Raw genomic sequence first — 15,899 nt, 5'->3', positions numbered from 1 at the left:
CAGCCAGCCTCAATACCTTAATTTTTACATGTCTAAAATGTTGGGGCAAACGATGAGGCAATGTTGGGTGCCAAGTCATATATGTTCTTGCAATAACTGGAATGGTCTGATAATGCAGTAGGACCCAGAGCTTATCAATGCTTGGTATTTTCTTAATTATTTTAAAAGATTTGCAAAAATGGAGAGATGTACTTCAAAGGATAAGCATTTATTCAGTTCTGCTCCTGCTGTGCCCTGGTAATGGCCACCTCAGAAATGTAAGTATGGGGGGGGATTCTGGCAGGGATTTGCAGAAGTTATGTCAGAGGTCCTGGAAGGAAGGGTAACTCCGAGTCCAGAATTGGCAATATTTGGGGCATCGGAAGATCCGGGGGCCAAGAGGGGGAGGGAGACTGATGTTCTGGCCTTCTCCTCCCTGGTGGCCTGGAGACGGATTTTGCTGGGATGGAGGGACTCGGAGCCCCTGAAGTCAGGAGTGTGGATCAGCGATATGGCAGTGTTTCTCAGTCTGGAGAAAATTAAATTCGCTTTGAGAAGATCAATTCAAGGGTTCGCCCCGAGATGGCAGCCATTCATAGACTACTTGAAAATCGCTTATTGTCACAAGTAGGTTTCAAATGAAGTTACTGTAAAAAGCCCCGGGTCGCCACATTCCAGCGCCTGTTTGGGGAGGCTGGTACGGGAATTGACCCGTGCTGCTGACCTGCCTTGGTCTGCTTTAAAAGCCAGCTCTTTAGCCCTGTGCTAAACCAGCCCCTAGGAAAACTTCAAGGAAAATTGAATGTCAGCAGTAAGGGGAGGGGAGGGAAAAAGGGGTTGGGGGGGGTAGGAAAACAGGAGGCATGGCAACGGGCCAGAGAATATAGTTTACAGGCAGCTAGAGAATAGAGTGGGGGGGGGAAAGAGTAGGGGGTGTTCTATAGGTTGTTTTTTTTTTCTTTTATTACGTGGGTCGGCCTGCGCGGTTGTTTAAGAGACGTGAATGTGTTAAAATGAAAATTACAAATGCTTCAGGAAAATATTTTCTAAGAAAAAAAGAAATGTAAGTAGGGTATCTCCAATGTGGACTATATTCATTAACATGGTTCTCTCCAAACAACCTACCAGACTATCAAATATGGCAGTGAATGGCTCCAGTAACTGGGTGCCTAAAGACTCAGCCATCAGTCATAGCATTTGTGTGAAAATGCGTTTTCTGCATTTTTTCCACTCCCTGCCTTTGGCTTCTTTGCATGTCACCATGGAAATGTCATTCTATTCATGACACTGCAGTTCTGTAAGTCCCTCCAGGAGGTCTACAATGATGTTGGCGACTCACTATTGTAAATTATCCAACAGCTGCTGCATTTACTCATGGTACAGTCAAAGAATGTGGCAAACAATGAAGACAAGCTTTTGTAGATCACAAACAAGTCCGGACCCAGTAGATTTCGGAAAACGTGGTTCATTGACACACTGCCGTATTTACAATTGACACCAGATCCCAGCTGTGTCTCAAACTGTCAGTACCATACCTGGCCAGCTTTATACAGAACTCAACTGTGGATGATTTAGTGTTCTCTATCCCTTTAATGGAGGAGCTCATATTCAGCGAGACTCACGGGGCGATTGATTGCTCCAACCCCATAGGACTTGGGCAGGTTATAACACAAGCCCATGACAATGGCAATTTTTTGTCTATACTTATGACATATGATACGGCTTTGCAACTTGGCCAGATGTTTTTTAATTTATTTTCGGATGCTTTTACTTGTGAGTTATAATTCACCTATTGCACCTTTCTCAACCTCACTCTCTGGGCTCTCTAGGGTATTAATAGCTGTGCTGATGGCAGTGAACGCGCTTGCCAAACCTGTTGTGAAGTGCCATTCTGCTATGGAGTCACTACAGCAAAATCTGATCATGTTCTTGCTTGTTATCTAATGAAGGCCCTACTGAGGTCCATCAATGTACTCAGGATCGGGAAGCAGGACGAGTTTCCCTCCTCTGCCCCACAAATTCTACGATGTGCCATATCACCATCATTGCTACCCAAGGTCTGTATCAGTAACTGTAACAAAACGCTTGCGTTAACCCAATGACCGAATAAGCAAAGTCATATTATATGCCCTGTCTTAAGTATTTTTCACAAAGACTTACCTTTGGAACGTGTCTGAAAGCAGAGCGATCAGAAGATTGATACAAAGAATGCTTGAGATCCCAAGGAATGTTCCGCAGAGAAAATAGGCCATTACTGGGTCCTTTAAATACATATCCTCAAACCGATAATCATCAACCAGAGTAATACGAAAGACAGTGAACAACATCTGGGGCAGAGTTGTCATATTTGATACTAACCCTAGAAACATACAAATTATGGAAGATAACAGATCATAGAATCATAGAGTGTGGTTATAGCACAGAAGGAGGCCATTTGGCCCATCAGATCGATTCTGGCTTTCTGTAAGACCAACTCACCTAGTCTCACTCTCCCATCTTTTCCCTGGAACCCTGCAATTTTCAACCAAATGCCTAATTTTCTTTTGAAAGCCATGATTTAATCTGCCTCCACTCCGCTAATGCATTTGAGATCCTAACAACTCACTGCATAAAAAACGTTTTTCCTCATATTGCTTCTATTGCCAATCACCTTAAATTGGTGCACTTTGGTGCTTGAGAACAATGAGAACATTTTCTCCTACCTACGCTTTCCAGTCCCTTCATGACTTTGAACCGCTCCACCAAATCTCTTCTTATCTTCTCTTCTCCAAGGAAAACATCCTCAGCTTTTCAAACATCCTCAGCTTTTCCAATCTATCCATATAACTTAAGTTCCTCATCCATGACACTTTCCTGCTACTCTTAGCTGTGCCCTTTCTAAGGTCTTCACATCTTTCCTAAAATGAAGTACCCAGAACTGGATAAAGTACTAAATTTAAAGTGTTTTTCAGATTTATTTTAATTCCTCGCTTTTGTACACTATGCTTAAACTTTGTGGACAAGCCTCTTGTTTGACACATTATCAAATGCCCATTGGAAGTCCATGTACATAATATCAACCGCTTTGCTCCCATCCACCATCTCTATTGCATCTCTGGGGTGGATTCCCAAAGTTTTATTGCATCCCTCAGCACATCGTCCTGAACCTTGGAAAGTGCTAGTTTCACCAAGAATACTACGGCGGTCCCCAGTTCTTCAAAATCCTCTCCCCCCCCCCCCCCCCCCCTCCCCCCCCCCCCCCCCCCCCCCCCCCTTCCCACCCTTCCCCCCCACTCCCCCACCGACACATCTCAAGGACAACAGGGTGGCACGGTGATGCCTGTCACACCAGTAAGTTGGCTGGGGTCTTCAAGCTTCAGGCCCTCCAGAGGACCCCCGTCAAGTGCATTCAAAAGCCACAGGATGTGGAAAGCAGCTGACTGCTACCACCTCTGAAGTGCATCCTGGGGACATACCTAGATGTAGCAGTCGATCACAGAAGACCAAGAAGAGTGAGGAACACCGAGTGGGCAGTGGTGAGGTCACTATCTGTAGCTAGGGGGAATGTAAATGTGTCTTATTAAAATGTTCACTATTAAAACATGTCACTGCTGATACATGTGAAGCCTCTGTCACTTTGATCTTCACAGCGGGTCTGCCTGCACTCCCGTCCCCTGTCCCCGATGCACAGTGGTCCAAGATCAAAAGCCCTCGATGCAGTTGCAGCTTAGAGCGTGGGTCCAAGCGCGTTGTCAGCAGAAAGACAGGAGGCAGACTTTGTGAGATCCTGAGGAGCACCAGAGCTTTCCTCAGAGTGAGTGATCATCTCTCCTGCCTTGTATATTGACCTGCTGACATAGGCCCAGCACCCTGGGGTGATGTCATACAGACCCGAGAATGAGAGAAACAGGGTGGTCAGGAGGGGGCGGTGTGATGGGGTGGGGAAAACGGTAGGGGAGGAAAATGGGGGATAGGAGGGAAATAGGGGTGTGGGTGGTGTTGAGCTGATGAACACAGCCTCATCCTCGGAGAATCTGGAGATGATGTGGGCCTCCGTGGGCCTCCTCGCATGTCGGACCGTTGCCACAGCCTCCCTCCATCTTCCGGCTCTCCTTGGGTTTGTCCTCCAGGTCTGTCTCCTCCTCAGACGAGGCCACATGTCCCTTCGCCTCCCCCTCCTCCACTTCCACCAGCAAGTCACCTCGCTGTTGGATTGGATTGGGTTTGGGTTAATTGGATTTGGGTTTATTGTCACGTGTACCGAGGTACATGAAAAGTATTGCTCTGCGTATAGTCTAGACAGATTGTTCCATACATGAAAAACATAATGGGGGGGGGTTCCGTTTCTGAGACCATGGGCTGGTTTCTCCGATTCTGCGGCTATGTCCGCAGGATCCACCTGGCCTTACAACCAAAAAGCCGGCGCCACCCCCGCACTGATCCTCTGCCCGGTGCACGCCACGTAAAGCCACGGCTTTACCTGCAGATACGGCCACAGAATGGCCGGGTCCGTGGCCACACATGTTCAAGGCGGCGGCCATGCCGTACAACATGGCGCTGGTTGCAAGTGGACCCGGCCTGCCAAAAACGACCCCCCTGTAGCCCCCTTGCCACCCCTGGACCACCCCCACCAGTGCCCCCAGCCCCCCCCTGAGGCCCCCCCCCTGCCAGCGGAATGGCACCCCCCCACCCCCCGACTGTGGCGATGCTGGACACAGTCCGCAGCTGTCACATGAGGTCCCCGAACGTTGTGAGAACACGCGCCCCACGCTGTCGGGGACTCAACCCATCAGGGCGAGCATCGGGAGAGGTCCTCAGGTACGTCCTGAGGCCATCCCGAGGATGTGTGGCGTACTCCTCGAGTACGCCGTTTTTGAGGGGGGCGGAGCATCGGAAAAATGGCGCCGTCCCCGATTCCAGTGTGAGAACGCATTCTCCGACCGATCACTCAACGCGATTTCTCCGTCAGCAATCGGAGAACCCAGCCCGAAGTGTTGATGCCAACGCAGATTCCGTGGATTTTTACAACAGAAAAACTGGCGCCGCACCTGGATCGAGTCCACTACCGTTGTGGAACTAGCACCGGTGGCGCGTGGAACACAATCGATTCTAATGACAAAATGGTGAAGGATTCGTCGGGTCGGTGATCGACACTCGGGAGGCTGATAAGCTGCAGCCGCACTTGCACATTACACTCCCCCCACACACTTACCCAAACCAACAAGATGGTACTCCGCGCACCCATATAGCTAATGGGTCAGCTGGGGCCAGAGGGTATCCAAGGGGGTACCCTGGATGGACATGCATACGCCCCGTGGCACTAAGTTCACAGTGGACTGTTCGCTGTGTGCGCAGCTCCAAATCCCACCTCCTGGCCACCACCCACTACTCCCCCCCCCCCCCCCCCCCCCCCCAGCCCTGGCAGAAGCCCCCCCGGCCAGCAGCACAACTGTCAGCAAACTATGGCGATGTTGGACACTTTGCATACCCCCTCCCTCTCAGTCACTCCCGGATACACCTGAGAGCATATGCCTGCGAGGTGCCACATGGGTTCCCGCTCATGCCCTGCAATAACCCATTGACACAGATGTTGAGGGCTGCGGTGGTCTTCAAGGCCACCGGGAGCAGGTGTCATCCTCCTCCACTGGGTGTCAAGTCCACAAGGACAGTGAGAGCAGCCTCCGCGCGATCCACACCAGCAAACATTATTTCATCTGGAAGGAATTGGAGAGGGAGGGAGACCAACAATCAGATAGGGTTTCCATCCTGGAACCCTCATATCTCCCAAGCCTCCCCTTGCGTTACCATGACTGTCCCACCTTCTCTCGGAGTGCCATCCACCGAGCCAGTTGTGCTGGCAAACCTGGCTTTGTACACTCACCGCAGGCCACATCAAAGGCACCGGGACGCCAGACTCTGCCGGGAACATTCGGGAGGTTGTGCTCCGATGCCCTCCACTCATCCTCACACTTACCCTTTGGCCGCAAGAGGATCCTCCGCAAGGGGATCCTCAGTGGTGAAGCCCTGCTCTTTAAGAATTTGATTGTTGCCAGCTGCCTCCATGATGCAGAAGCTCTGGGAGTTCAGGCACATTGTTTAGGCATCAAAGGTTGCTGGACATACAGTGCAACTCATCCTCTGAAACATGGCACTTGTGTCCTCTTGAGAGTTGAGGAGCATGAAATGCTCTCACAACTAACAATGCTAATTCCTCATTTGACGTAGCCTTCAACCTGTGAAGCTAAAGATCGCTCAGGGTCAAAGAGGGTGAAATTGACCTTCAGGATAGAAGCTGCAGCAGGGCTCTGTCCTGGGAAAGTTTGGGAGGACAGACAGGCTGCGGCTGTGGATGCCTCTGTTATGTGTTTTCACAATATTCAAAGAGGGCTTGGAGGCCTCACAGAGGCAAAGCCCTTCAACCCCCCTGGCCCAGGGGCGATCCCTGACCTGGAGCGCTTCAGCACCCCGATCAAACCCAACCCCCCTACTCCGTACTCACAGATTGAGGTGCCATTTTGAAATGCCGCCCTGAGCTTTCAACCCCCCTCAGCCACCACACCACGACCTCCGTACCCCCTCACTGCATCCAACTTACCTCTTACGGGGCCCTCGACCCTCCCTCACCCCACCTCTTAAGGGAGCACCCCAGGGCTGGATGCCTGGTATGTACCATCTGGCACCTGGGCACCTTGTACTGCCAGCCTGCACCCTGGCAGTACCAAAGTGCCTTGGCGCCAGCGGAAGTGCCAGGATACCACTCTGCCCACAGCCTGACCACCTGGCAGTCTCTAAAGGCCTGGAGAACCCCCCCCCCCCAGGGTGCCTGGTCCACGTTTGTGTGGCACAGACGTGAGGGCGAGAGCTGGATCACGTCGCGAGACGTTTTGTGTGTCACGTATCTCGCGACTGGCCTCTCACGAGATTCATTGGCCTAGTTTTGTCTCCAAGTCAGGCGCGACAAGGCCATTAAATCGCACCTCTTGTTTTAGAAAACATGGCATCATACTCTTCGCTGTCACAGGGACAAAATCCTGGAACTCCCTCCCTAACAGCACAGTGGGTGTACCTACACCTCAAGGACTGCAATGATGCAAGAAGGCAGCTCAGCACCCCCTTCTGAAGAGCATCTAGAGATGGGCAATAAATGCTGGCCTAACCAGCGACGCCCACATCCCAGAAATGAATTTGTTAAAAATCAGTCACAATGAGCATGTACTGCTAACTCACTAATGTTTCGACATCCTCCACCCTTTTTATCTCATCCTATAACCTGCTGTCATCATTCTTCATATAGAGTTTCCAGCACATCCAGATTTTCAATGCTCTCTCCATCAGTTCGATGACTCAAGCCAGACCATTTCACTTTCTGTCTACCCTCTTGGAATATCAAATTAATCTTCCTCAATTCCCAAATTCTCCTGACAGATAAAGCTGCTCCTGTCACTTCTGTTCTTTGGGTTATCTTTATTACCCTTGCACAGTGAAATAATTCCTACTTTTTGCGTGAGTCATGATTCTGTAATCCTTAAAACTTTAATAGCTTTCAGTGTTCTGCTGATCAGGTTGAAATTTCCCTTTTAATGAGAAATGGGAGAGTGCTTGTTAATGGCCCACTAATGAAACGGTATTGGCAGAAATTGCTCCTTTTACAGTCACGCCCTTCTGCAATCTTATCTATAGCTAATTAATTGTTGAGAAATATGGGCATTTACTAATCCTTTGTCCAAAAGAGATATAATGTCCTCTTAACTCAACAAATTGCTAAAATGCGATTTCCGTCTAATAATCTGCAGGACTTACCGCCAAATATGATCCAAAATGCACACGCAAAAGGAATGTAAAACTCTCCATAAATAAAGAGGAACTTCAAGAGGTCGATGATAATCTTCCCAAGCATTACAATGAAAGGTCCCAGAGCCCTAAATGAGAAAAATAACAATACTATACAAATAAATAAATGGAAGAGTGAGGTGTTACAGTTTAGCCAGATGAATAAACAGGCCACATATTGCCTGGATGAGAAGAATCTAAATGTGATGGAGAAGCAAAGGGATCTAGGGGTATAGGTATACATAAAACCAAAAGTAGTGATGGAGGTTAATAAGGCCATTAGAAAGCAAACCAATGAGTGGGTCCATTTTAAGAGGGATAGAATTGGACAGCGGAGAAGTTATGTCAAACGTTATGTTAATATTTATGTCCACGTTAACACTGGCTGGACCACAGAGAATTGTGTACTGTTCTGGTTTCCGTGCTATAAGGACAATAGAGCCAAGGATTTGCAAGGGCAAAACCAGGGCCGAATTCTCCCCTACCCGGCGGGGCGGGGAGTTCCAGCATACCGGAGTGGCGAGAACCACTCCGGCGTCGGGCCTCCCCAAAGGTGCGGAATTCTCCACACCTTTAGGGGCTAGGCCCACGCTGAAGTGCCTCCCGCTCCGGCGACCGACGCGAATGGCCTTTGGCGCCCCGCTGACTGACGCGAACGGCTGGCCGAAAGGCCTTCGCCGGTCGGCGTGAGTCCGCGCATGCGCCGGAGTGTCAGCGGCTGCTGACGTCACCCCGGCGCATGTGCGGTGGAGGGGGTCTCTTCCGCCTCCGCCATGGTGGAGGCCTTGGCGGCGGCGTAAGAAAAAGAGTGCCCCCACGGCACAGGCCCACCCGCCGATCGGTGGGCCCCGATCGCAGGCCAGGTCACCATGGGGGCACCCCCCCCGGGGTCAGATCACCCCGCGCTCCCTCCAGGTCCCCGGGGCCCGCTTGCGCCGCCTGCTCGCGCCGGCACCAGAGGTGGGTTCAACCACGTCGGCGGGAGAGGCCTGACAGTGGCGGGACTTCGGCCCATCGCGGACCAGACAATCGCCGCGGGGGGCCCGCCGATCGGTGTGGCGTGATTCCCGCCCCCGCTGATTCCTGGGTGGCAGAGAATTCCGGCCATGGCGGGGGCGGGATTTACGACGGCCCCGGGCGCCGGCCCCAGGTGATTCGCCTGCGGGGGGGGGTCGGAGAATTCCGCCCCAGAATTCAGAGGATATATTTATCTGCAATGGTTTAAATGACTGGGGCGCTTTTCATTATAAAAGAGAAGGCTAGGTGGTAACATAATAGTCTTTAAAATTATGAAGGGATTTGTTAAGCAAAGGTAGAGATGTTTCCTCTTGTGTAGGAATCCTAACCTCAGGGCTATAAATATGAGATAGTCACTAATAAATTAATAATTGAAAATTCAGGAGAAACTCCTTCAACCAAAGATTCCCAAGTATGTGGAACATGCCACCACAGGGAATAGATGAGGTTGCATAGATGCATTTAAAGGGAAGTTAGATAAGCACATGAGGGAGAAAGGATATGTTGATACAGTTAAATGAAAAGTGGCTCTGGAGCCTTGTGTGGAGCATGAACTCTGGGAGAGATCAGTGCGACTAAATATAGAATCAATGCAATTCTATGTATAAAAATTTTTATATTAACTTTTAAAATAATGACTGGACATAATTCAGCTGCTATTGTCAAAAATCACATCAACATTAAATGTATACGAGAAGAATGGCAAGAGGTTGGTGCTTGACTGTAACTTGCCATTCGGAAAGGATGGGAATTGAGACAGTCTTTACACTCTAATAGAAAATATTCTCAATCTTTAATCCTTGACCCTTAAATTATAGAACATAGAACATAGAACAGTGCAGCACAGAACAGGCCCTTCGGCCCTCAATGTTGTGCCGAGCCATGATCACCCTACTCAAACCCACGTATCCACCCTATACCCGTAACCCAACAACCCCTTAACCTTACTTTTATTAGGACACTACGGGCAATTTAGCATGGCAAATCCACCTAACCTGCACATCTTTGGACTGTGGGAGGAAACCGGAGCACCCGGAGGAAACCCACGCACACAGGGGGAGGACGTGCAGACTCCACACAGACAGTGACCCAGCCGGGAATCGAACCTGGGACCCTGGAGCTGTGAAGCATTTATGCTAACCACCATGCTACCCTGCTGCCCCGTTATCACTAGCAATAACATGGCAAATTTTCCAACAGACAGTCACACTTACAGAAGTGCATGATGGTTTTGTATGCATGTGTATTATATATGAAAGATCCTTAACCCGAAACATTAACTCTGTTTCTCTCTCCACAGGAGCTGCTTGTCCTGCTGAGTATTTTCAACGTCCCAAGGCGCGGGATCTAACGGCTTTGCCTCAAAGAACCGGAGAGGGCGCCGATTAGCACTGGTTTCCACAAACGTGGACCAGGCGTACCGGCGTTTGTGGGGGCTCGCCCAGGTGATCGGGAACCCCTGGGTGGCCGGCAAGGTGGTGTCTCGCCGAGGCCTGAAAATGAAGCAGAGTCCCGTTCAATAGTCTGGTTGTTCTCGGCACGTCAGGAAACACCCAGCTATATGAGCCCAAAACGAGACTCTGTTTCATTTCCGTTAGATCGCACACTGAGTTTTACATTTCTGGCATCTACAGTGTTTTGGTTTGGATCTGGATTGTGGAAGGCTATCCAGCTGGGGCGGGGGAGGGGGGAGCTCAGATGCTTGGGCAGAATTACATTTTCATGATCAGATGTGCTGTCACATGTACTTTTCTCCCAGTGAAAGAAAAATATCGGAGGACGCATCACCTAGGATTGTGGCTCAATAGCAGCAGCTGGAGAAAACTGGGGACAAGTCATGTTGCCGGGAACAATACATGACATCAGATGAATTGTCTCTGCTCCTTATTTAAAGCCAGTGACGCTTGCTGTGGGATGGTTTATCGGCACTGATGATGCCTCACTATCTTTTTCAAGAGTTCTAAATCATTCATGTGTCGGAAGACACTGCAACAATTGCAAAAGAGGTCACTACACAATAAGTCTGTTCTTCTCATCCAATTGCTCATACGCATTTTAGTGAGGGGGAGAAGCGGGAGAAAGAGCAGTAAATGTGAAAAAAAAAACAGGGTGGCAAATATTGTAGTCAATGAGGAGCTCCGAAAAGGTGAGTCAAAAGTAGTTTATTTCCTGCTCACAGCTTGGAAATATAACACCTAAGCAACAGTCCAAATCCCAGTTGGGACCATCCCAAGATTCCGGCTCCTTCCTGGGCCGGCTTTTATCTCGGGGGATTTAAAGAGCCCCGCTGTTGGGCCTCCGCCCATTAGCGAGGGAACTCGTACTCCATGCGCCACACGGGGAGATCACTCGGTTCGCCCCCCCCCAAAAGTGCGTAGGTCCCTCTGTTGTCGGGAGTGGAGGAGGTTGTCTTCTCTGCTTTGCCCACGGTTGCGCCTCTGGTTGTTGTGGGGCTGGGTTGGGGGCATGTAGCATGTCGGGGAACACATTTTTTCTTTAACAAACATTTTATTGAGTCATTTATGGTGACTCCGCCTAAACTTAACTATCTCCCCTACCCCCCTCATTCCATAACCCCCCCCCCCCTTTATTGTATCTGCTCACAGTTTAATTTTCCCCCAAGAAGTAAATAAACGGCTGCCACCTCCTGACGAACCCTAATGTTGACCCTCTCAGGGCGAACTTAATTTTCTCAAGCCAGAGAAACCCAGTCGCTAACCCATACCCCCCTGATTTCGGGGGCTCCGAGTCCCTCCAGGATAATAGAATCCGTCTCCGGGCTACCAAAGAGGCAAAGGCCAAAACATCAGCCTCTCTCGCCCCCTGAACTCCCGGGTCTTCCGACACTCCAAAAATCACCCCCTCTGGACTCGGCGGCACCCTCGCTTTTAACACCGTGGACATGACATCGGCAAATCCCTGCCAGAATCCCCTAAGCTTCGGTCATGCCCAAAACATGTGGACATGATTTGCGGGCCCTCCTGCCCATCCGTCTTCTACCCCAAACAACCTGCTCACCCGGGCCACCGTCATGTGTGCCCGGTGAACCACCTTGAATTGAATCAGGCTGAGCCTGGCACATGCTGAGGATGTGTTAACTCTGCTCAGAGCGTCCTCCCACAGACCTGCCTCTAGCTCCTTGCCCAGCTCATCTTCCCATTTGTGCTTTATCTCCTATATCTGGGTTCCCTCCCACTCCATTAGAAATTTACGAGACCTTCCCGTCTCCCAACCCTGTTTTTGAAACTACCTTATCCTGTGTCCCCTGTGGGGGTAAAAGCGGAGTCGGGAAACACATTTTTGTGTCGATCGTCTGAGAGGCACCATCGGCGACCGTTCCCTGGCCAGGCCATTGTCCGAAAACTCGGTTTTCTGAGTCTTCATGTCGGATCCTAAATCCTCTGCTTCATGCGACTCAGTATCGGGGACCCTAGGGGGTGAGATCCCCAGATTTCCCTGTGCTGGGCCGGCCTGGCTGGGCGACGCTTCTTCCAGTGAGGTTTGTCCTGATGTTGGCTCCTGCTCCGGAGGTGATCTAGGTGCTTCCACACGGTCCGTCCGTTCTTGTGTCATTATTGAGTACGGTACCGTTCAGTCTGTTTCACCACAGTTCCTAGTATCCACTGGGCACTGTCTCTGACGTTTTGGACACATACTGCATCCCCCTGTTGGAAACCTCTGCCCTGCGCCTGTCTGCCTCGGTACTGCCTCTCAAGGTCTTGTCTTTGTTCTACTTTTCCGCTAATATTGGGGAACGTTAGGCTAAGGCGGGTTCGGTGTCTCCGGCCCATCAACAGTTCAGCTGGTGCCACTCCGGTCGAAGCGTGTGGTGTGGTCTGATAGCTGAACAAAAGGTGCCCAAGCCTTATCTCCCTGGGTCCCACGGCATGTTTTCCTCATGCCTTTCTTGAAAATCTGCACTGGTCCTTCAGCCAGACCATTTGAGGAAGGTGGTATGGGGCCGTCTGGATGTGCTTCACCCTGTTAGTCTTCATGAAGTGTGCAAACTCCTCGCTAGTGAACGGAGTACCTTTGTCCATGACCAATGGGGGCGGCAAGGTAGCACAGTGATTAGCAATGTTGCTTCACAGCGGCAGGGTCCCGGTTCAATTCCCCGCTTGGATCACTGTCTGTGTGGAGTCTGCACGTACACCAGTGTCTGTGTGGGTTTCCTCCGGTGCTCCGGTTTCCTCCCGCAGTCCAAAGATGTGCAGTTTAGGTGGATTGACCATGCTAAATTTCCCTTAGTGTCCCAAAAAAGGTTAGATGGGATTACTGGATTATGGGTGGAGGTGTGGGTTTAGACAGGGTGCCCTTTCCATGGGCCGGTGGAGACTCTATGGGCCAAATAGCCTCCTTCTGCATTGTACAGTCTATGCTATCTATGAATACCTCTGGGATGCCATGGGAATGAAAGCTGTAGCTTCTTGACGTTGGCCCTTAAAGTGGAGGACAGCATTCAGTGGACATCTAGCCATTTGGAATGGGCGTCCATTATCAACAAGAACATTGAATCACGGAAAGGTACGGCAAAATCTGCATGTAGGTGTGCCCAATGCTGGCCCGGCCATTCCCATGGGTGGAGTTGTGCAGCTGGTGGGTCTTCTGATGCTCCTGGCACATGGTGCATTGCTGGGCCAGTTACTCAATCTTGCCGTCCAGGCCTGGCCACCATACATAGCTCCTGGCTAGCATTTTCATCTTTGACACCCCCGGATGTCCATTGTGTAGATTTTGGAATATGGTCTGTCTGCCTTAGCTTGGTATCACAACACGAGCTCCCCACAGGAAGATGCTGCCCTCCATGCTGAGCTCTTGATGCTTAGTCTCAAAAGCCTGCAGCTTATTGGTGGTTTCCCTGGCTGGCACCCGTCTAAGACGACTTGGCGTTACTTTGCCAACACTGGGTCCTTCTGCGTCCAGTCACTTATTTGTGGTGATCAACAAGGTATCCATAATATTTAAGGTTGATATGACCTCGTCAGCCCTTGGGGGAGATGGTGGGTATCGTGTCGGCAATGGGAGCCGGCTCTGAGCATCCGCATTTGCGATCTGCGTGCCCAGGAGATCCTCAAACACATACTCGTACACCGTTAACAATAGGGCCCATCGCCGTATCTGGGCAGATGCTATTGCCGGAATCGCCTTTTCCTCTTTAAACAATCCGAGCAATGGCTTATGGTCCATTATGATGATGAATCGACACCTATACATATACTGGGGAAATTTCTTCACCGTAAAGACAACAGGCCCTTATTTCTCAATCTGGGCACAGTCACGCTCCACAGCGGCCAAAGTCTGAGAAGCATAGACTATCGGTCTTTCCTGTCCGTCGTCCACACGATGCGATAACACCACCCACATTTCGCACAGAGCAGCATCACAATTGACCAAAAGGGACTTTGTGGGGTCAAAATAGGTCAACAACCCTGATGACGACAGTCACTGCTTCACCCTGGCGAAGGCTTCTTCTTGCGCCGCTCTCCACGCCGTTCTTGATGTTTCTTCAGCATCACATGCAGTGGTGCAAAGAGGGTTGCCAGGTTAGGGATAAACTTCCTGTAATAATTCACAAGTCCTAAGAATTACAGCAACTCGGTCACGTTCTCTGGTGTGGGAGCTTGTTTGACTGCTTGCACCTTCTCCCCAACTGGGTGCAGGCCGTCGCGGTCGACTAAATATGTGACCTCTTTGGCGTAGAAAATGCATTTTCCTCTCTTAGGGCAGATGCCTGTCTTGGAAAACCGGCAGAGGACTTCCTCCAGGTTGCTCAGGTGCTCCTTTTCAGTGGCTCCGGTGACCAGGACGTCATCCAACTTGACCGCTACTCTTGGTAGTCCTTGGAGGATGTTCTCCATGATTCCCTGGAAAATGGCACAAGCCAATGACACTCTGAATGGCAACCTTGAGGCCACTGTGGGTAGTAATGGTCACAAATTTTCTGGAATTTGCATCTAGCTCCAATTGGAGGTATGTGTGACTCATTTGAGTTTAGAAAAAGAGTGTCCTCCAGCCAACTTTGCGTGGAGATCTTCTATTCGTGAATCATGTATCTGTCCCAACGAGAGACCTTTTTTACAGAGGCCTTGTAATTCCCGCACAGGCGGATGGTTTTGTCTGGTTTCAATACAAATACCTAATTGCCAGGTTTTCCAGGAGGTTACATTCATCCTCTGGTGGATTTCCATCCTGATCTTTTCAAATGTCTGCCATCCTATCACTGAGTCCCTATGTCCAGCTCCATTTCTAGCAGATGACCATTCACCTGGACAGTGATTTTGAAGGGACAATCTGCGGGCGCGGCATTGAAATCAACTGCATACATTTGTCTTCCTTGGGCTGCTCTAGGTGGAGGGTCCTAGCTCTAGGTGGGTGCTAGCCTTGACCAGAGTGACACGCTTCTTGGCTGACCTGGCATTGCTGGTCTCTGTGGTTTCTCCGGCTACAGGTGTTGCACAGCTGGTCATCCTCCTCCAGTGGTTCTGGGAAGCTGTCTCAACTGGCTGCAGTGGCCCCTGGCCAATGGGCCTGACCCTGACAGTGTTTGGGCAAGGGTGGGTCTCAGAGGTCCCGCTCTTAGGGGGCACAACTCATCTGAATGGCAGGTGTTCTATGCTATTCACCTCCACCCCGGATGTACCCTGGATCTCCTGTACTCCCTTCCATGTGCTTTCCTGTGAGAGGGAGATTACAATGGCCCTTTTTTTGCTCCAATAACGGTTCGACCAGCAATTTAAGCTCTGTTGCCATGTTGTTCACGCCGTTATACAAGGCTGTCTCGTAGCATCTCGGGCAAGGATGGTCCATATTCGCACTGTTCCGCCAGTTTGCGTAATTGTGCTAGAAACTCGGTTACAGACACCCCGGGGATTCTCATGGCCATATTAAATTGGTATCTTTGAGCAATGACCGACGGTTTTGGGTCGTAGTGGTTTTCACGAGCACCATTCCTCGAACATCGTGGAGCCTGGGGCCACAGGGTAGGTTAGACTATGATGCTTAAAGTAGTGTCTCCACAGGTGGCCAAAAGAATCACTTTCTGGCAGTTTTCCCCAGTGATAGCCCTGAAGAAATAGCGCATACACTCTGCGAAC

At 50.3% G+C, this 15,899-nt stretch overlaps 1 protein-coding gene across 1 annotated transcript in view; it reads right to left on the bottom strand.

Moving 5' to 3' along the window:
• Nucleotides 1-15,899, bottom strand: part of LOC119972792 (transient receptor potential channel pyrexia-like) — a 94,324-nt gene that overhangs the window by 15,098 nt on the left and 63,327 nt on the right. The window contains exons 16-17 of the mRNA XM_038810179.1: nt 7,759-7,877; nt 2,140-2,338 (exon numbers count right to left, since the gene is read on the bottom strand). Of these exons, the coding sequence (XP_038666107.1) occupies nt 2,140-2,338; nt 7,759-7,877 (318 nt within the window). The remainder of the gene's footprint in view (nt 1-2,139; nt 2,339-7,758; nt 7,878-15,899) is intronic.

Source organism: Scyliorhinus canicula, chromosome 10 (assembly GCF_902713615.1).
Source record: "Scyliorhinus canicula chromosome 10, sScyCan1.1, whole genome shotgun sequence".
NCBI lineage: Eukaryota > Metazoa > Chordata > Chondrichthyes > Carcharhiniformes > Scyliorhinidae > Scyliorhinus > Scyliorhinus canicula.
The sequence above is the reverse complement of the archived record's forward strand: the minus strand, read 5'-3'. Positions and strand labels throughout refer to the sequence as shown.